The sequence below is a fragment of the Acanthopagrus latus genome, chromosome 5, assembly GCF_904848185.1.
Source record: "Acanthopagrus latus isolate v.2019 chromosome 5, fAcaLat1.1, whole genome shotgun sequence".
Lineage (NCBI taxonomy): Eukaryota > Metazoa > Chordata > Actinopteri > Spariformes > Sparidae > Acanthopagrus > Acanthopagrus latus.
Genome location: NC_051043.1, coordinates 28232673 through 28248692, shown reverse-complemented (window position 1 = coordinate 28248692; position 16020 = coordinate 28232673). Strand labels below are relative to the sequence as shown.

The window sequence follows — 16020 nt, the reverse complement described above, 5'->3', positions numbered from 1 at the left end:
ATGTATTTTTTGCTGTATAATAACACTCGTAACTGCTCATTCACCTGGAAGAAAAGTGAGTAAATAACTAGAAAGAATTATAACGATCTGTTAAAAAAAAAAAGGATTTTTTTTTTAATTCCTCAAAAGCAGCTTTGTACAGACTCATTTTAACATTTTGATTTAAATTAAATGTAGTTAATTTACAACCTGTATTTTCCTCCTGGATTCACAAAGTGCCACCACAGCACCAGTCAGCACAAAAGAGAAGTTAAATAAAGGCACAGTGTGATAATTAATTTCAGCTCTCCCTGAGCAGAGAAGTCTTAGTTTGTCATTAATTTTCCTGTTGGTTCCACAAACGAACCTCAGGATGGCTGACAAGTGCACAAAGTGTTGATTGTTGTATAAATAGTGCATTAATATTAAGTGTAGAAAAAAGATGTCCTTTGTCCGCAGCTTCTGTTCGAGTGTCTTTTTGAATTAAAGGAGGACATCCCTGATTTCAGACTGGCCTCCGAGTCAGATGTGGATCTTTCCCAACTCTGTGAGCAGTGCAATGAGAAGAAAAATGCCGTAGAAGAAGAGGAGAAAGATCCCGTAGACCCGACTCATCTTGAACTGGCACAGAGGAACAATGACGAAGGACAGCACCAAAGACAAACCCAAAGATCCTGCAAGAACCCACGTCAACAAGCCGTCTACTTCGAACTGAGGAGGAGAAAGAGACAAAACATGCATCATGTTTGTAGGGTCAAAAACAGTCTCATGTATCTGAGATTACTACATCTGCAGCTCCAGATCTGTGTGTATGTGAGGAGATTACCTCCACATGAGTGTGTGTTTTGAACATCTGCACCAGACATCCTAAACCCACTCCAAACACCATGTCTGAAGGAAATGCAGTCAAGGACGCAGTCATTAATAGCCACTGCCATACATGTCCATAAGTTGTGTTTTTACACTGGCATACATGTTCTCATAGAAATAAGGATACTGAAAATGATGCCTCCGAAGCAGGCTGATATGGCCATCCGTGGGTAACCCTGGCGAGCGATGGTGATGTCAGAAAAACAGTCTGAAAAACAGAAGAGATTTGAAGTACAAATCTATGTTTGCACGTCTTTTGCAAAAAAAAGAAAAACAGAATTAGTCTCTGAAGTATCACCTCCTATGCTGTTGCCCCAGGCCAACAGAGTCAGACCCAGCACGGTGTTGCTGAGACTGAGCACCACACCGAGCATGTGCAGAAGACTGACCACTTCAGAGGCTGCTGCGCTGATCAACCCTGCACTCACCACGAAGCCCAAAAGAGCAAACAGCTGGAGGGAGGAAGAGACATGCAACAGAAGAAATTTCATCACCACAGCATCAGTTTAACAGCACATTAACCCCATCTGGTAATAACAATGTTTTGAGAGCAGTGATGAATTCCTGCAGTATGCCGTGTAGTTTTAGCCATGCTGGCTTAAAGGTGAGCAACTAGTTCAGCTGGTCTGTCAACTAAACTGAAATATCTGAACAACTGCTCAGTGGATCCCCGTGAGACTTTTCTTGAAGTCTGAGCTCACACATGTTGAATCCTGTTGACTTTGGTGGATCACTTGACTTCTGTAGCACCAATATCACGTCACATTTTGTATTTGATCAGCACATAATCCACTTTTATTAACAATACATGAAAACAAAGAACCCATCAGCCTCAGCTAAATCAATTATTTTGGGATACCAAATAATTTTTAAAGTTTTTTTTATTTTAAGATACCAAGTCATTATTTTGGCAAAATAAGATACCAAGTCTTCATTGTGAGATGTTAGGTCATTATTTTACCAAAGTTTCTCATTATTTTAAGATTGAAGTCAATATTTTTGATAAACTGAGTCGTCACTTTCAGAAATATTTTGATACAACTGTCTTTTTTTTGTCTCATCAATTAAGTCATGACTTAAAAAAACTAAAAAATATTCTCATTATTTTGAGATACAAAGTCATTATTACTAAGTCTTATTTTAAGAAAGTAAAGTAAATGTTTTTAGATACAACATCCTTATTTTTAAAACCCACTGAGCCTCACAGAGCTGCTAACCTGGCTGTGTAATGTTTTACATTCTCTAATACGTTACATCCTGTATATTTTGGAAAGTACATGTTCTGTTTTGATCTCTATGAACACTTACTGGATGATATTTGGGAGGACGTTCATTAGTGGTGCTGCAGAAGACGATAGCGGACAGGAAGAGTCCCAGCAGAAGAGTCAGCAGCCAGATGGGAAACTGCCCCTGGATCATATAATCTCCATCTAGAAAGTAGTGCAAGGAAAATACAGATTATGGCTTCTGGAATACGTCAAGGTGCCGTTATCACGAAAGGTGATCCACTTACATTGTCCAGACTGGAAGGTGAGCACACACACCAGAGGAGCAGTGACCAGATGGAGGCAGTTCAGTGGGCGTCTCCAGTTCTTGTCTTCTTTATCAGGGTCGACTACAGGGATGCAGAGCAGCAGCAGCACCTCTACAGGTGTCTGATCATGGCACAAGATGATTTACAAAACAAGAACAACTTTAAATAGCTTTTCTCTGCTTCACTAAGTCATTATTTTAACACTGTGAGTCATTATTTACTGATATTAAGTCGTTATTTTGAGATTGTTTTGAGATAAAATCATTATTTTCAAATACAAAGTTATTATTTTCAGATATTAAGTCAATAGTTTGAGAAACAAAGTCAGTGTTTTGCGAAAGTTTCTGATTATTTTCAGAAACTGAGTCATTTTTTCAGATATTAAATCAATATTTTGAGATACTGAGTCATTATTTTCAGGACCTTTTTTTCTTCTTCTAGGAATTATGACCATTTTGAAATTATGACTTTCTGGGGGGAATTATGACTTATTTGGGAATTTCACAATATTCTGACTTTTATGGGAAATCTTATTCCGCTGGGAATTCTGACTTTTTTAGGAATCCTGGCTTTTCCAGGAATTACGACATATTTGGGAATTTTTCCTCAAAGTTCTGATTTTTGCATAAAATTTAGATGTGTATTGGAATTCTGACTTTTTTCCCCAAAACTGTGATTTATTTGGGAATTCCAACTATTGAGGGAATTCTGACTTTAACTCTGAAAATTCTGACCTTTTATTTGATATTAAATCATTACTTTCAGAAATAAAGTCAATATTTTGAGATACAAAGTCATTATTCTGAGAGTTTCTCATTATTTTCAGATATTTAGTCATTATTTTAAGGAAAGCTGTCTTTATTTTAAGAAACTAAGTCATTATTTTGAGAAAGTGTAATTATTTTGAGATACCAACTCTCTTTTTGGAGGAAAAGAATTATTTTTAAATACTGTGTCGTTATTTTGAGAAAGTCTAATGATCATCCTAAAATATTCAGTCATTTTTACAAAATCTTTTCATTACTTTTAGATCTCCTTCATTCAGACACTGAGCTCTTACACTGCTCCTGGTATCTGCTTTAATCATACACACCTTCAATACTTTTAAGACTCTCCAACTCCACGGTTTTCTCCTCCACTTCCTGTTGTCCACCGGGTTCAGGGAGCTCAGCAAGATTTGACTCGTGGACTCAGAAAAAGGCAGTAGCGGCCTGTACTCTGACTCTGAAACACACACACACACACACGTTATAGTCCTGATGATTCATTAAAATCCTGGTGTTTATTAACTTATACTGCTGTTCAAAAACCTGCATTCCTACCATACTCCTGTTGGACGGTCCCACCGTTCAGGCAGGGGACGTCGTAATCAGAGGAGTCTGACGAGTCAAACTCTGCTGCAAAAACAAAATGAATATCATCACTGGCAAGTGCTGAAACACTTTTTTTTTTTTATCTGTCAGTGTGTCCATCTATTTGCGCTTCTAACCTGGAATACAGTCAACGCTGCTGACACTTGAGTTCATTGAATGTTTCTGCCGGTTGTAGATGTACGCACTGATGATAACAGTCAATACATAGACCACGTAGAGGCCCAGGTACCCTAGAAAAAAAGGAAATGAAGCAAAGTGAAGCTCAGAATCTCACAGTGTGTTCAAAACTAGCGAGCGCTTCGAGTAAAACTGCTTGTAAACTGCTGTATTTATAAAAGAGATTGTTCAGAAGTGATAAGATATTATGGGATGTATTTCTAGTTACAGGTGCTGTTGCCTGATGGTAACAATGCAGCATGATGTCTTGTCTTGGCTCATGTTCCATCTTTAACCTGGATCTCATGATCTCATTAAAATCAGCTGATGGGTAATTAGAACAAACAAACAAATGGCTCTGAAGCAGAGGTTATATGTTTCTGAGGCTTTAAAGAGGTGATGTCATGACATCACCTCTTTTATTATGTTATATAACATTTTTGTGCATGTAAAAGTTCTGCAAAGTGAAAAAGCCCAAAGGACTCTCACCCACAGAAAACACTGTTCCTGCACTGCCTGAGTCATAAAAATGTTCTTCTGATAAAAATCTTCTTCCCCTAAACTGCACCTTTAAAATAATAATATAAACAATATTTTTTTGGCTGTAGTTCTTTACACAATATATATTTTGAATTCTCCTAAAAAAGTATTTCATAGATGCCAACAAAATCAGTATCACAAAATCTTTAACCAAATATCTCAGAGCTGATTATCTAGGGATAAATTCTGATCATTCAGAAACACAGTGACATTACTGATTAAATATCATCAAAGGCAAGTAGAAGTTTTAAAAATGACATTACTTTACTGTAATACAGCCTTTAAAAGCAGGAAAATACACCACTGTCATATCACCATATAGCAATGTCCAAAATCTAAGATGAGAGTCTCATATCACCATAACAATATATCGACATAATGTCAAGCCCTAACTAATTACACGTGGTTTATTATCATTTCAAATGATAAATCTTTACTGCACAAATTAACTCTTGATTCATAAATGTAAAACTCAAACATCTCATTGAAAGTTCCATAATAAATGTCTGAAAATTTCTGCAAATAAAAATATTCACCATACTATAGATAAGCTGTGTGTGTGTGTGTATCTGTGTGTCTGTACCAAACGTTTCCTTCATGGTCGTGGTTCCTCTGTACAACATGAAGAAGGTCCAATACACTGCCACCATGTAGAAGGTGACATCACGCAAAAATGGACGTGAGGCCACAGTGAAAGGCTTGACCAGCGCCACGCTGCCTGCAACGACTGTGGTCACAAATATACCAGCTCCTGTGGAGGGAGGGAGGGATGAGCGTGATGAGGCTAACCCAGTTTTCATATTAAAACAGATTTAAGATGTTTTATTGTCTTTGTGTATGTGAGAGAGAGACTGTGTGCCTACCAAATAGGGCTCCGACAGCCAGCCCAGCCGTGTGTGGGTTGGAGAAAGCTGCAATGGCGCTGAAGATGTCAGGAGCTCCGTTACCAAGAGCCAGAAACGTCACACCCTCAGCACAAACACCAGTCAAGGAACATATTCTTCACGAAAAAAATAATAATAATAAAAACCCTGAGAAAAATCTAACTGTAGAAAGTGAAATCACTCTCAGAGAGGAACTGGTGAATCATCAGACTGACTGCTTTGTACTGAGTCAGGACAAAATGAGAACTTCTGACAGACATACAGCAGAGCTGACATTAACAATTACTTTCATTGTGACTAATCTGCCTATTGTTTTCATAATTAATCATTTAGTCTATAAAATATCAAACTAAAATGGCACTTAGTAGCACGCATACCTCCACCAAGGTCCAACAGTCGAATTTAATTCAATGAAGCAGAAAAATAAGGAGGTGGAGAGTGAGCCAGTAACTATAACTATTAAACAATACAATGTATTAACATAATATCAGTGTCTGAATCTTAAATATTATGATTATTGTCAATACTGCTATATCGCTACACCCCTGATGCAGATGAAGGATACAGCCACGTTGTGAGTGAGGTGCAGACTGGTAGAAATGGCTGACAGGTTGGGACAAAAACTGAGGAGACACAGAGGGGAAACATGATAAATTAAATGTTCTTTAATAGTTCAGGACATTTTATCTCAAACACGCAGAAGCTGCACAGTGTTGTTCAGTGTGTGAAGTGAGGGTGGGATGGGAAGGAAAAGCAGAACAAACTGCTTCCTTTGAAGAAATGATATAAAAACTCTCTTACAGCCATGTGACTGTTAAAGCTGCCCACACTGGTGACACGAATGTGTGTTGCCTGCAAATGTGGGCCTGTAAAGATGGTGTTACAGTATCCATAGCTAAAACTAATCGATGAGAGTAAATGATCCATGCCGCCCTCACATGTAAGCGAGACACTTACAACTTCGACGCTGTGAGTCCAAGAATGACGAACAAAAACAGCAGCCATATCATCTGTGGAGAAACAGAAGAAAGTTAAGGTGTGGCGGACTTAATTTCTTAACACACACTCAGAGAAGACAGAGTTGCTGCTCGAGTCCACTGGACTCAAACAAAACTCTATAAAACAAGATAAACAAGAAGGTTGACCATGAAAAATGTGGCCCCGTTAAACGACACACTGACCCTGTTGTTTCTCATCTGTCACACAGACAGTTTGATTTGTTCTGTTGCAAAGGGGGGAATTCAGGAAGTTCACACAATCTGTGAAAATCCTTTATTTAACAAAGAGTGAAATTACTGAGTTTAGTCAATCAGGCGTTTGATAACTTCCGGCTGTCCTTCAGCAAAATCAACTTCCTCAAAAAGAAACATCAGCTGGTGCTGAGATGCAGAGTTTCACACTGCTTCACGAGAGTTATCTACACACAGATCTTACACAGAGGGTGACAGTGAGAGGCATGAGGTTGGGAGGAAGCAGACAGAAGGCCACACGAAGGTAGTTGATGAAGCCATCTTCTATGCTGCAGTCTGGTGTGGTCTTCACAAACGCACAGCGGTCTGCCGCACTGACGTTCATCACGAGGTCGCACTGAACACACAGAAAAGTAAAGACAGATATCAGTCTTCCTACTCACTTGTCTGGATGACTCTGTGTGAATAAAAGCATTAAGATTCAGACAAACATTTCTTGCTTTTATCCCCTCATCGTTATCGTGATTGAAGTGACATATATAAGATACAGCTGCATAACATCAAATTATTGTAAAGGAAATCACTTTCAGCAAAGCCTTAATACTGTGGGACGTGGCGTAAAATTGATCAACCGGTTCTTATTGACCTACTTATATCACATGCTCGACATCAGGTTCGAATAATTACACAGTAAATGTTGCAGCTTTGTAATAATTTGCCCAGAAACTTAGAAATCAATCAATACTGCTTTTCCACAAATTAATTTTCTGTAATCTGATAACATAAAAGTATTGACAGTATGCAGCATCCAAGCATGATATTAACTCAGAACACTAAGATAACAAGAGTTTGTGGTCTGAATTTACATTTACCTGTAAGAATTACTTGTTAAGCCAATAAGTATACAAAGGTATTCTCTTTAATCTTATTATATTTGATCATCTTATCTATCATACATATTCTATTTAACATATTTCACTCAACTTGTTTAGTTACTTTTGCTTTATATTTTATAACATTTATGTCTTTTAATTGTTTTAATAATTGACTGTCTGCTTTGAGACATTTTATCTGGTCTTGCAAAGCACTTTGTAACTTTGTTTTGTCTTTTATCTGTAACAATATCTTTTTTACCACCGACATAGATCCCCATGCCAGGTCCTCGTCTCTGCACCACATCTTAATAACTAAGCTTTGATCAGCCTCATATGCATAAAACAACATTAGTTGACTAGCCAAAGAAGCTAAGCTAAGGAAACTGTCTATAACAACGTTATTACAGAAACAGCGGCCTGCAGGGAAAAGAAACACAGCCGCCACAACTCTAGGCTTTTTAAATCACAATGTTCTGATGGTCAGGGATTAGTAATCAATGTCTGCCTGCCAACCATAGCTGATAAATCTATTTCAGAGTTTGATTTACAACCCAATATCTGTATTGACCACACAAATCAAAAATTGGTCTGCCTCTTTTTGCAACATTTGCCTACAATGGCCTGTAGAGATGCGGAGGAAATTGCAGCCACGTTGACAAATTAATATATTGTCTCAGTACAAAACAACCAGTGGCCACTTTGTTAGTGCCACCTGTAAAATGTCACGCAATCTAACAAAACAGCTGGGCCATAAATTAAAAGATAATAATGTCCTCTGTTGGTTCACATGGTCACAGAGGTAACGATTTCATTATATGTTCATCATTCAGGTTGCAACTTCCACTGGACTGTTTTCACCACACACGAGGGAGAATATTAGAAAAACACTATAATATAATAATTTTAATATCATGCAGTTATAAACTTAGAGCTGAAATAAGACATTTCGGGACCGTTTGGTGCGGTAGGGAAATCTCTTCAAGTTTAAACCCCAATAAATGTACACATCCGATATAGAAATGTCCTTTTTTTCTGAATGAAGTCTGTAGAAGAGGTGAAAACTCCCCTGTGACACTGTGTCCCCACTATATACTACAAACAAACACAATCACTGTCATTCCCATCCAGCTGTTTTTGGAGGACTATGACATTTTAAGCTTTGGTCCTTCCGGATGTGGACGTGCACGCTCGGCCCACTTAATTCATGCCTGTGGTTTCCTTTCTTATCATGTGACATCTGGACAAAACCTGCTGACAACCAAAATATTAAACGAGCAAACACACAATCAGAGACATCGAATCACACCGACCTCATTGTTGGTGTTTTTAAACATCCCGGCTCGTGGTGAGTCTGAAGCCCACCCGGCTGCTCCGACACGGGATCCCGCGGTGACCTGCTGCTGCTGACAGGATATCACCAATAAAACCGACAGATACACACCAGCAGACATGATTCACTTGTTCCCAGAGCTGCGTCCATTCCTGGTGCGTTGACGAGAAAAAAAATCAACAAAAAAAACAACTGTGGTTGGTTGTTTTAATCCTGCAATCCCGATTTTTCAGCTCGAATTCAACCGGAAAAACTCATGAGGATAAATTCCCCCCCAACACGACATTGTTGTCGTAGCTGTCGCTCCACTTTCACGTCTGTGGTTTTGTTTCTTTGGACCTGTTTAGTGTCCGTTTGCTGTGTGAACATCGTGTCCACCTTCGCTTTAAACCCCACCTACTGTTTTTCCCCAACCGTGCACTTCACGGACTCCTCGTAAATCTCAGAACTTCAACGTCGCAATACAAATAAGAAAAGGATCCGGAGATAGGTGCATGAAATTCTACGGTATTCTTTAATTAGTAATTCTAGGCATGGGACGATATGAAAATGTCATGGTCATGATTGTGATTCATGATATTATTCTGATAATCATCAAAATATTCATAAAACTTCATAAAAAGCTAGAACTGCATGCTTAAAGCATGCTGGAACTACATTATTATTATTATTATTATTTTAGGAGATGAGTATTTTTTATTGGATATCACACAGGAAACAACCATTCCCTTTCACACCAACAGTGTTAAAAAAAAAGAAGATGTATATATATATATATATATATATATATATATATATATATATATATATATATATATATATATATATATATATATATGATTTTATCTTGATCCGCAATATGATCTTTTATTGTCCCCAAAGGATTTTGATTTAAAACAATTAAATTGTGAATAAATTATGCAAAACTCCAATGTTCACATATGTTGTTTTTATAGTTTGAGCTCACACATCTGCTTTTTCCCAACTGTACTAGAAGGCAGCATGTAAGAGAAACCCTCACGTGTATCTGTCTGTCAGGGGTCTTCTTGCATCTGACCTGAGCTCCAGTTAACTTGTGGTCCAGTTTCTTTGTTTACGCTTGCCTACCAGCCCTCAGGAGTAAGTTAATACATGTATTTATCAGGATACAAAAAAATAAAGAAATAAACTGTATTCCGGCAAAGTAATTGAAAAGAATATGTAATTAGATTACAGATACATTCAGTAAAAACAAGGATTACTAACAAAATAAAAGTCTTCATATAGATATTTCTTTCCTCCTTTCCTTCCTCCATCTAAATCTAATAGAAAGTAATCAAGTTACTTTAATATATTGTGATACTTGGATTACACTACTGAAAACATTTTCAACAGGTAATTAGGAACTGTAATGAAAGACATTTTTACAATATTCTTTGAGGGCAATCATGACTGTGGATGAGTCATGTTTTATTTATCCACTTAAACAAAAAGCTCCAAAAATAATTTGTACACTACAAAAATTGTGCATCTATAGTTACATATTTATTGCAGATGATTTACAAACAGAGGTACATAGCAAAAATATAAATGCACATAAATGCTACACAAAGACAGGAATACATAATATTAGAAAATCCATTTTCAGTTTCATTGATGCTCTTATACAGAAGTGGGTTTTAATTATTATTTTTTCTATAAAACAGAATCTCAGTTATCTACAAAGTAAAAACTAAAAGTGAAGCAGCAATGAGATCTTTCACAGAATTAAAGCCAGGCACGTTAAAGGCAGATCAGGTGACAGATTCAACCTGAAACTTTCAGTCTTGGGTCGGCCGGTCGAACACCAGCGCAGCATCCAGCGGTGGCGTGCCAGAATCAAAGCAGCCTCTCACCTGTTTAGTCGCCACAGGACACAAGTCGTTTTCACACCACCTGATGAGGAAACAGCAGAAACACGTATGATGCATGACGGAAACATTTGTGTTTGTTTGAGGAGTAGTTCTTCTTTTTTTTTTTTTTTTCACCTGAGAGCTGCATAGCTGTCAGACGGAGAGGCTCCTTTCCAACAAGCGTGGTCAATGAGAAGAGCACCTGTTAACAGACAGAGAGTTAAAGGGGAACTCCACCAAAAATAAACTGCGAACCACATCCCGTATGAACCCAGAACGAAGAGATTTCTCTGTGATCTGACGGCGATAAATGGATCAGAAGGGCGCTGAAATAACAACATCATAATGCTACCTTGTAAAATCTGTGATCGTGGTAACTACCTGTGTAGATACGAGCCAGGCTGTATGCAAGGTCTCTGGCTGCAAGCTCCATGTAGCCGGGTGCTTTGGTAGCTGCTCCCCGAACAAAAACCTCCAATTCAGAGAGAGCTCCGTCCACTGCTTTCACTGCTGGGGCCAGTGAGGAAACATCCGATGCACCTGCAAGCAGGGACTGTAAGGACAAAAAGACAAGAACACATCACATTCCTGTTCAGGAATCAGTTACTGAGCTTGTTTGGTGAGATCACTCCCTGACTCTGTACCTTGACATGAGAGAAGTAAGCATGAAGAACCATTCCTGAGCTGCGAGCCACACAGCGCAGCACATCCAGAGACAGAACATTTGTGGTGCCTTCCCAAATACTCAACACCTGAGAGAGGAAGACACGGTTAGGCTTCAAAATTATAAAACTATGAGATGCTATTTTCATGAAATGACCTCACCTGTGCATCACGAAGAAGTCCAGGCAGCCCGGTGTCCTCGATGTAGCCCTGTCCGCCGAAGCTTTCCAGACCCTCCGACACCACAGCCACCGCCTGAGTCGAAACAAAACGAGGACCTTAAGCATCGATATCAAAACAGCGAGATGACAGCTTATCGGATTTGTACAGGCTGTGCACCTGCTTCGCTGTGTACAGTTTGACCACAGGAGTGAGCAAACGTAGCAGGTGAGCATCAAGCTGGGTTGCAATGCCGCTCTCCTCCCGGCCCAACAGACGACACACATCCATCACCAGCAGAAACGCTCCACGAGTCTCCACCTGTCAGAGGGAAGCACTGGTGAGGCAATGAGACACTATAGGTTGTAGTATGTTCACCCCCTGCCAGCTTACCTCCATCCTGGCCAGAGTCTGTACGTGCAGCGGATGGTCTTTAAGAAGCTTTCCAAAGGCAGTGCGGCGGGTGGCGTAGTCACGAGCTAACTGAACCACCCTGTGAACACACAGACACACACAAACGTTATTTATCAGCTTATTTGTGGCATGTTTTTAGAGATGACTGCGGGATGTAATGCAGTAGCGCCAGTAGTATCCTGCCTTCTCATTGCAGCCGCTGCAGAGACGCTGTTGTGGATCCGGGTTATAGTCAGCATGTTAGCGATGGAGGCCACACCTCTGCCTTCCTCTGAGAGCTGTGAATGTGACAGAGGAATAAAGATGTCACTGATTGATTGCAAATCCAAATCAGCTTCCCCAACAAAATGAAGAAATCACCAGAAGAAAGCATTTCAACAGCATCTTGCTTCTATTTCCAAAAAAAACACATGGTTCTTATAATAGAGCCTGAGGTAAGAGAACCTGCCTTCTTGTTGTATGAACTATGTTTACATTGAAAAAGTTTAAAAGGTCATTATAACTCAATTACCAAGTGTGCTGTCAGTGGATACTCTGCTCAAATTGTGGCCGATGGCTTAACAGCTTCAGGAAGATTTTTGGAAACAAAACGAGGTAAAAGGTATTTTATCACAGAAAACAGAAAACAGAAAACGTAACTCACTCTGTGTGCCGGCAGGCCGTCCAGCAGTAACTCAGCAGTGGGCATCTGTCTCGTCCCGAGCTTGTCCTTCAGTCTCTGAACCTCTATCCCCTTCAGCCGGCCATCCTCATCTCTGCTCACCTCTGCGTAAAACAAAGACAGACCCCTGCTCCCCTGTGGACGGAGACAAGCACACGGACAGTGCAATGAGATCTAAGTCATTCAAAAGTAGATAGATGACGGATGTTAGAGAAGCGTCAGAAGTCAGAAATACTGGCATTGTTGCTCCTGTTCTGTCCTGCACTCTGGCCAGTGTGAGAGTCATGTCTGCGTCGGTAGCAGAGGTGAACCACTTAAAGCCGTGTAGTTTGTATGAACCATCAGTCTGAGGAACAGCCACCGTCTCTGTGCCACTAGCTGAGGAAAAACAAGACCATTTATTAGCATTTTCTGTAATATCATCAGTTTTCCTTCATCATAGTTGTTCGTGTAAGAAAACTGAGAGTGTTGGTACCGACCCACATCAGATCCTCCCTGTCTTTCTGTCATCCACTGTCCAGACGTCCAGAAACGTTCAGGCTGACGGGTCGTCAAACGCCCGTAGGCTTCGTCCACTGGCCAGGAAACACCTATAGACTTCACATACACAACAGAAAAACACTTCCTGAAAAAAACAATAAATTGTTAATATGCACTGCAGTAATCTGTCTATTTTGAAAGCCACAATTACACGCAGCTGTTCAGAAGACTTATTTCTCTGCTAACTGCAACTTTATCCTAAAAAATTTAAAGCAAAGCTGGAATTTTAAATGTATGAGTGCTGTTAATTTTGCACTATATAATGTAAATATGTATTTCTTCCCTTTTTAATCATATTGTTTATTCTTGCTATTGTTTTTGTTCTGTAACAAAATCAGAAATAATCTATTCTGTTGTGACCTACATGCTTGTAAATGAAGTTATAACACTCAGACCATTTAATGATACAAGATGATGATGGTGTTGGTTGAGTACAGACAGTACAGTATGCTGCATGATGCTACCTGGATAACTTTAGCAGCTCCGTCTGTCATGGCCAGAGGACACGTGTAGAGACCAGAGGAGGGAGAGAAGATGTACAACTTGCTCATTTGGTAGACGCGACTGCAACACACACACACGATTTCTCATTTAGAACAATTAATCCAGTTAGAAATTGCTGTACTGAACTGAAATATGAGCTTAATTGAAAAACCATGAAGCACCTCCACTCCCCGAACGTCCTCTCATAGCCAATGGCCACCAGTCCTTCCTGTGCTGACAGATCTTTCATGCGCTTCCAGGCCGGTGAGGTCACAATGTGGTCCACTCTACGGCCCCAGGGGTCAAAGTGCACCAACCGAGGAGCGGTCACCTCACACTCTCTGCCCCACCCGTCCACCTCGTTGGCCACGCGCTCTCCAAACGCACGCAGGTCTGAGAAAGCTGCCTGGGAACAATCATAGACACATAAATTCAATATACACATACATTCACCTCAGACAGCATAGATCCTGTCCAGCTGTTTGCTCAAGTCTGGATATGTAGAACATGAGCTACTTGATGTTGAAGCAGCAAAACAAATGGAAACTGTCCATCAGTCAATGACAAATTACTGTTTCATCTTCACCTTCTCGGGCATGTGTCTCTTCAGGTACCCTCTGAGCAAGGCATCCTCTAGAAATGGGTTCTTCAGCACTGGCCTTTCCTGAAAGAAAGCTCCTATCTTGGCTCTGGAGAACGGCAGGTAGCCCACCGCTGCCTCCCACAGCTGTTCTTCATCAGATCTTCTCGTGCCCGCCTCGGCTGCGCTGGCCGATCTGATGTGGACGAGCTGTCGGGGAACACCGCACCAAACCCTGCAGCAGCCACCAGCTGCACGGCGGTTCAGTAGGACTGAACACACAGACATGGCTCAAGCCTGAGAAAAGAGAATCAGTACAGCAGCAAATAGTGGTAGTTAGTAGTAGCGAACAATAGTTTATGTCTTGCTTTAGACAAACTTCACACTTATTAAACAGAAATGTAAATAATCGCTTTACATCTCAGGCTGCATTTCTTTATTTTTTGTCAGTTTGCTTTGATGTTGAATAAGAAAACTGACATCATGCATGACAGCATGCACACTACATTATAGTCAATTTAAGCAGATGAGAATCACAAAGCATTTAATCCATCAGTAATACTGATACTTTACAAATACACTAGATACACTGCATTGGTTTGGAGTCACTGGGTCACATGACATTGAATCTCTTGGAAAAAACTTCTGAATTTTGATAAAAATATTCATATAAAATAGCAGAAAAAGTACAATTTCATAGAAAGAGGCGTTTCATATTTGTACCATTTGGTTATACAATTCGGCATTGGTTTGGAGTCATTGGGTCCCATGACATTGAAACTATTGGAAAAAACTGCTGAATTGTGAAAAAAAATTCATATAAAATAGAAGAAAAATTCAAATTTAACAAAAAGAGGCGTTTCTTATTTGTACCATATGGTTATACAATTCGGCGTTAGTTTGGAGTCACTGGGTTACATGACACGAAAGCTACTGAAAAGAAATGCTGAATTTTCCAAATATTCATATTTACGCATTTGCAATCAAAGCATGTGCTACATGAAATCAGTTTAGTATTTTTTTAAATCATAATTTTCACTAGTATCATCAAGTCAGCATGAAGAAACATTGTTTTAGTGTAAATCAAACAATCAATAGGGTCATTTATTGATGGTTCCCTAAATCAGCCTCCAGAGCAGCACGAGGTTCAGGGAGGCAGCTATCCGTCCTCCTGCTGCCAACACCGGGGGAAACTGAGGACGACACACCGCTGAGTGTCCGATAACCAACAGAAAACTAACTTCAAGCTAACATTCAGCTGAGGGTTCACCAAAGTGGGTCAAAGTTCACTTTATTCCGCTGCCTTGTTTGTGCAGATGTTAGCCTTCTATTTGGATCGATAATTGTTTTTAAATCTGATTTACTTAAAGTTTAACGTTTAACACAGAAAACAAGTTCATTTTTCATCAAACTGAAACTCCAACTGACCTGGAGCTCTGCAGCAGCTAGCTAGCTACGACACGTAGCGAGCTAGCTAACAGCTCCGACTCCTTTCTTTACCAGTTGTGTTCATTCACAGTCACTCGTATCCATTTATATTAATTACTGCTTTTATAACATTGAATTATGTGCACGTCAAACATATAAACTTCATGGCTGGAAGAGAAAACTAGCATTCTTACCTGACTGTAGCCCAGCAGTGTTTACATTCACAGCTGCAGTCACGCCTTCAAAATAAAAGTCCTGTTCCTTGTTAAAGGGTCCTTCGTCTCCAATTACATAAAAACACACGTTTACTTAACCAAGTAGTGTAGCAACACTTTTAATTTCCTCAGACTAAAATACATAACATAATTAAAAAAAATATTAAAATGCATTAAAGAAAAAGAAAACCAATATTTCATTCAAATAACAGTGTGCTTGTTACTTCACATAATTCAGTCAACACTCTTCAGTTTTCATAAAAATGTAAATTTCC

The 16020-nt window shown here is 39.5% G+C and overlaps 2 protein-coding genes across 2 annotated transcripts; both read right to left on the bottom strand.

Moving 5' to 3' along the window:
* Window positions 1-93: 93 nt before the first annotated feature.
* slc8b1 (solute carrier family 8 member B1) lies at window positions 94-9126 on the bottom strand. Its single transcript, XM_037097688.1, has 15 exons — window positions 8712-9126; window positions 6771-6923; window positions 6294-6346; window positions 5902-5959; window positions 5316-5421; window positions 5036-5203; window positions 3873-3986; window positions 3706-3780; window positions 3477-3607; window positions 2363-2504; window positions 2158-2279; window positions 1148-1301; window positions 977-1057; window positions 806-870; window positions 94-690 (listed from the first exon to the last, which is right to left on the bottom strand). The coding sequence occupies exons 1-15, from the start codon at window positions 8850-8852 to the stop codon at window positions 502-504; spliced, it is 1752 nt and encodes a 583-aa protein (XP_036953583.1). The 5' UTR covers window positions 8853-9126; the 3' UTR covers window positions 94-501.
* Window positions 9127-10233: 1107 nt separating this feature from the next.
* Window positions 10234-15921, bottom strand: LOC119019167 (acyl-CoA dehydrogenase family member 11-like). The gene is made up of 15 exons (XM_037097514.1): window positions 15725-15921; window positions 14109-14399; window positions 13705-13928; window positions 13504-13603; window positions 12979-13096; window positions 12735-12877; window positions 12482-12634; window positions 12022-12116; window positions 11818-11917; window positions 11605-11745; window positions 11428-11520; window positions 11247-11354; window positions 10984-11155; window positions 10738-10804; window positions 10234-10645 (listed from the first exon to the last, which is right to left on the bottom strand). The coding sequence occupies exons 2-15, from the start codon at window positions 14388-14390 to the stop codon at window positions 10531-10533; spliced, it is 1911 nt and encodes a 636-aa protein (XP_036953409.1). The 5' UTR covers window positions 14391-14399; window positions 15725-15921; the 3' UTR covers window positions 10234-10530.
* Between the last annotated feature and the right edge of the window lie 99 nt (window positions 15922-16020).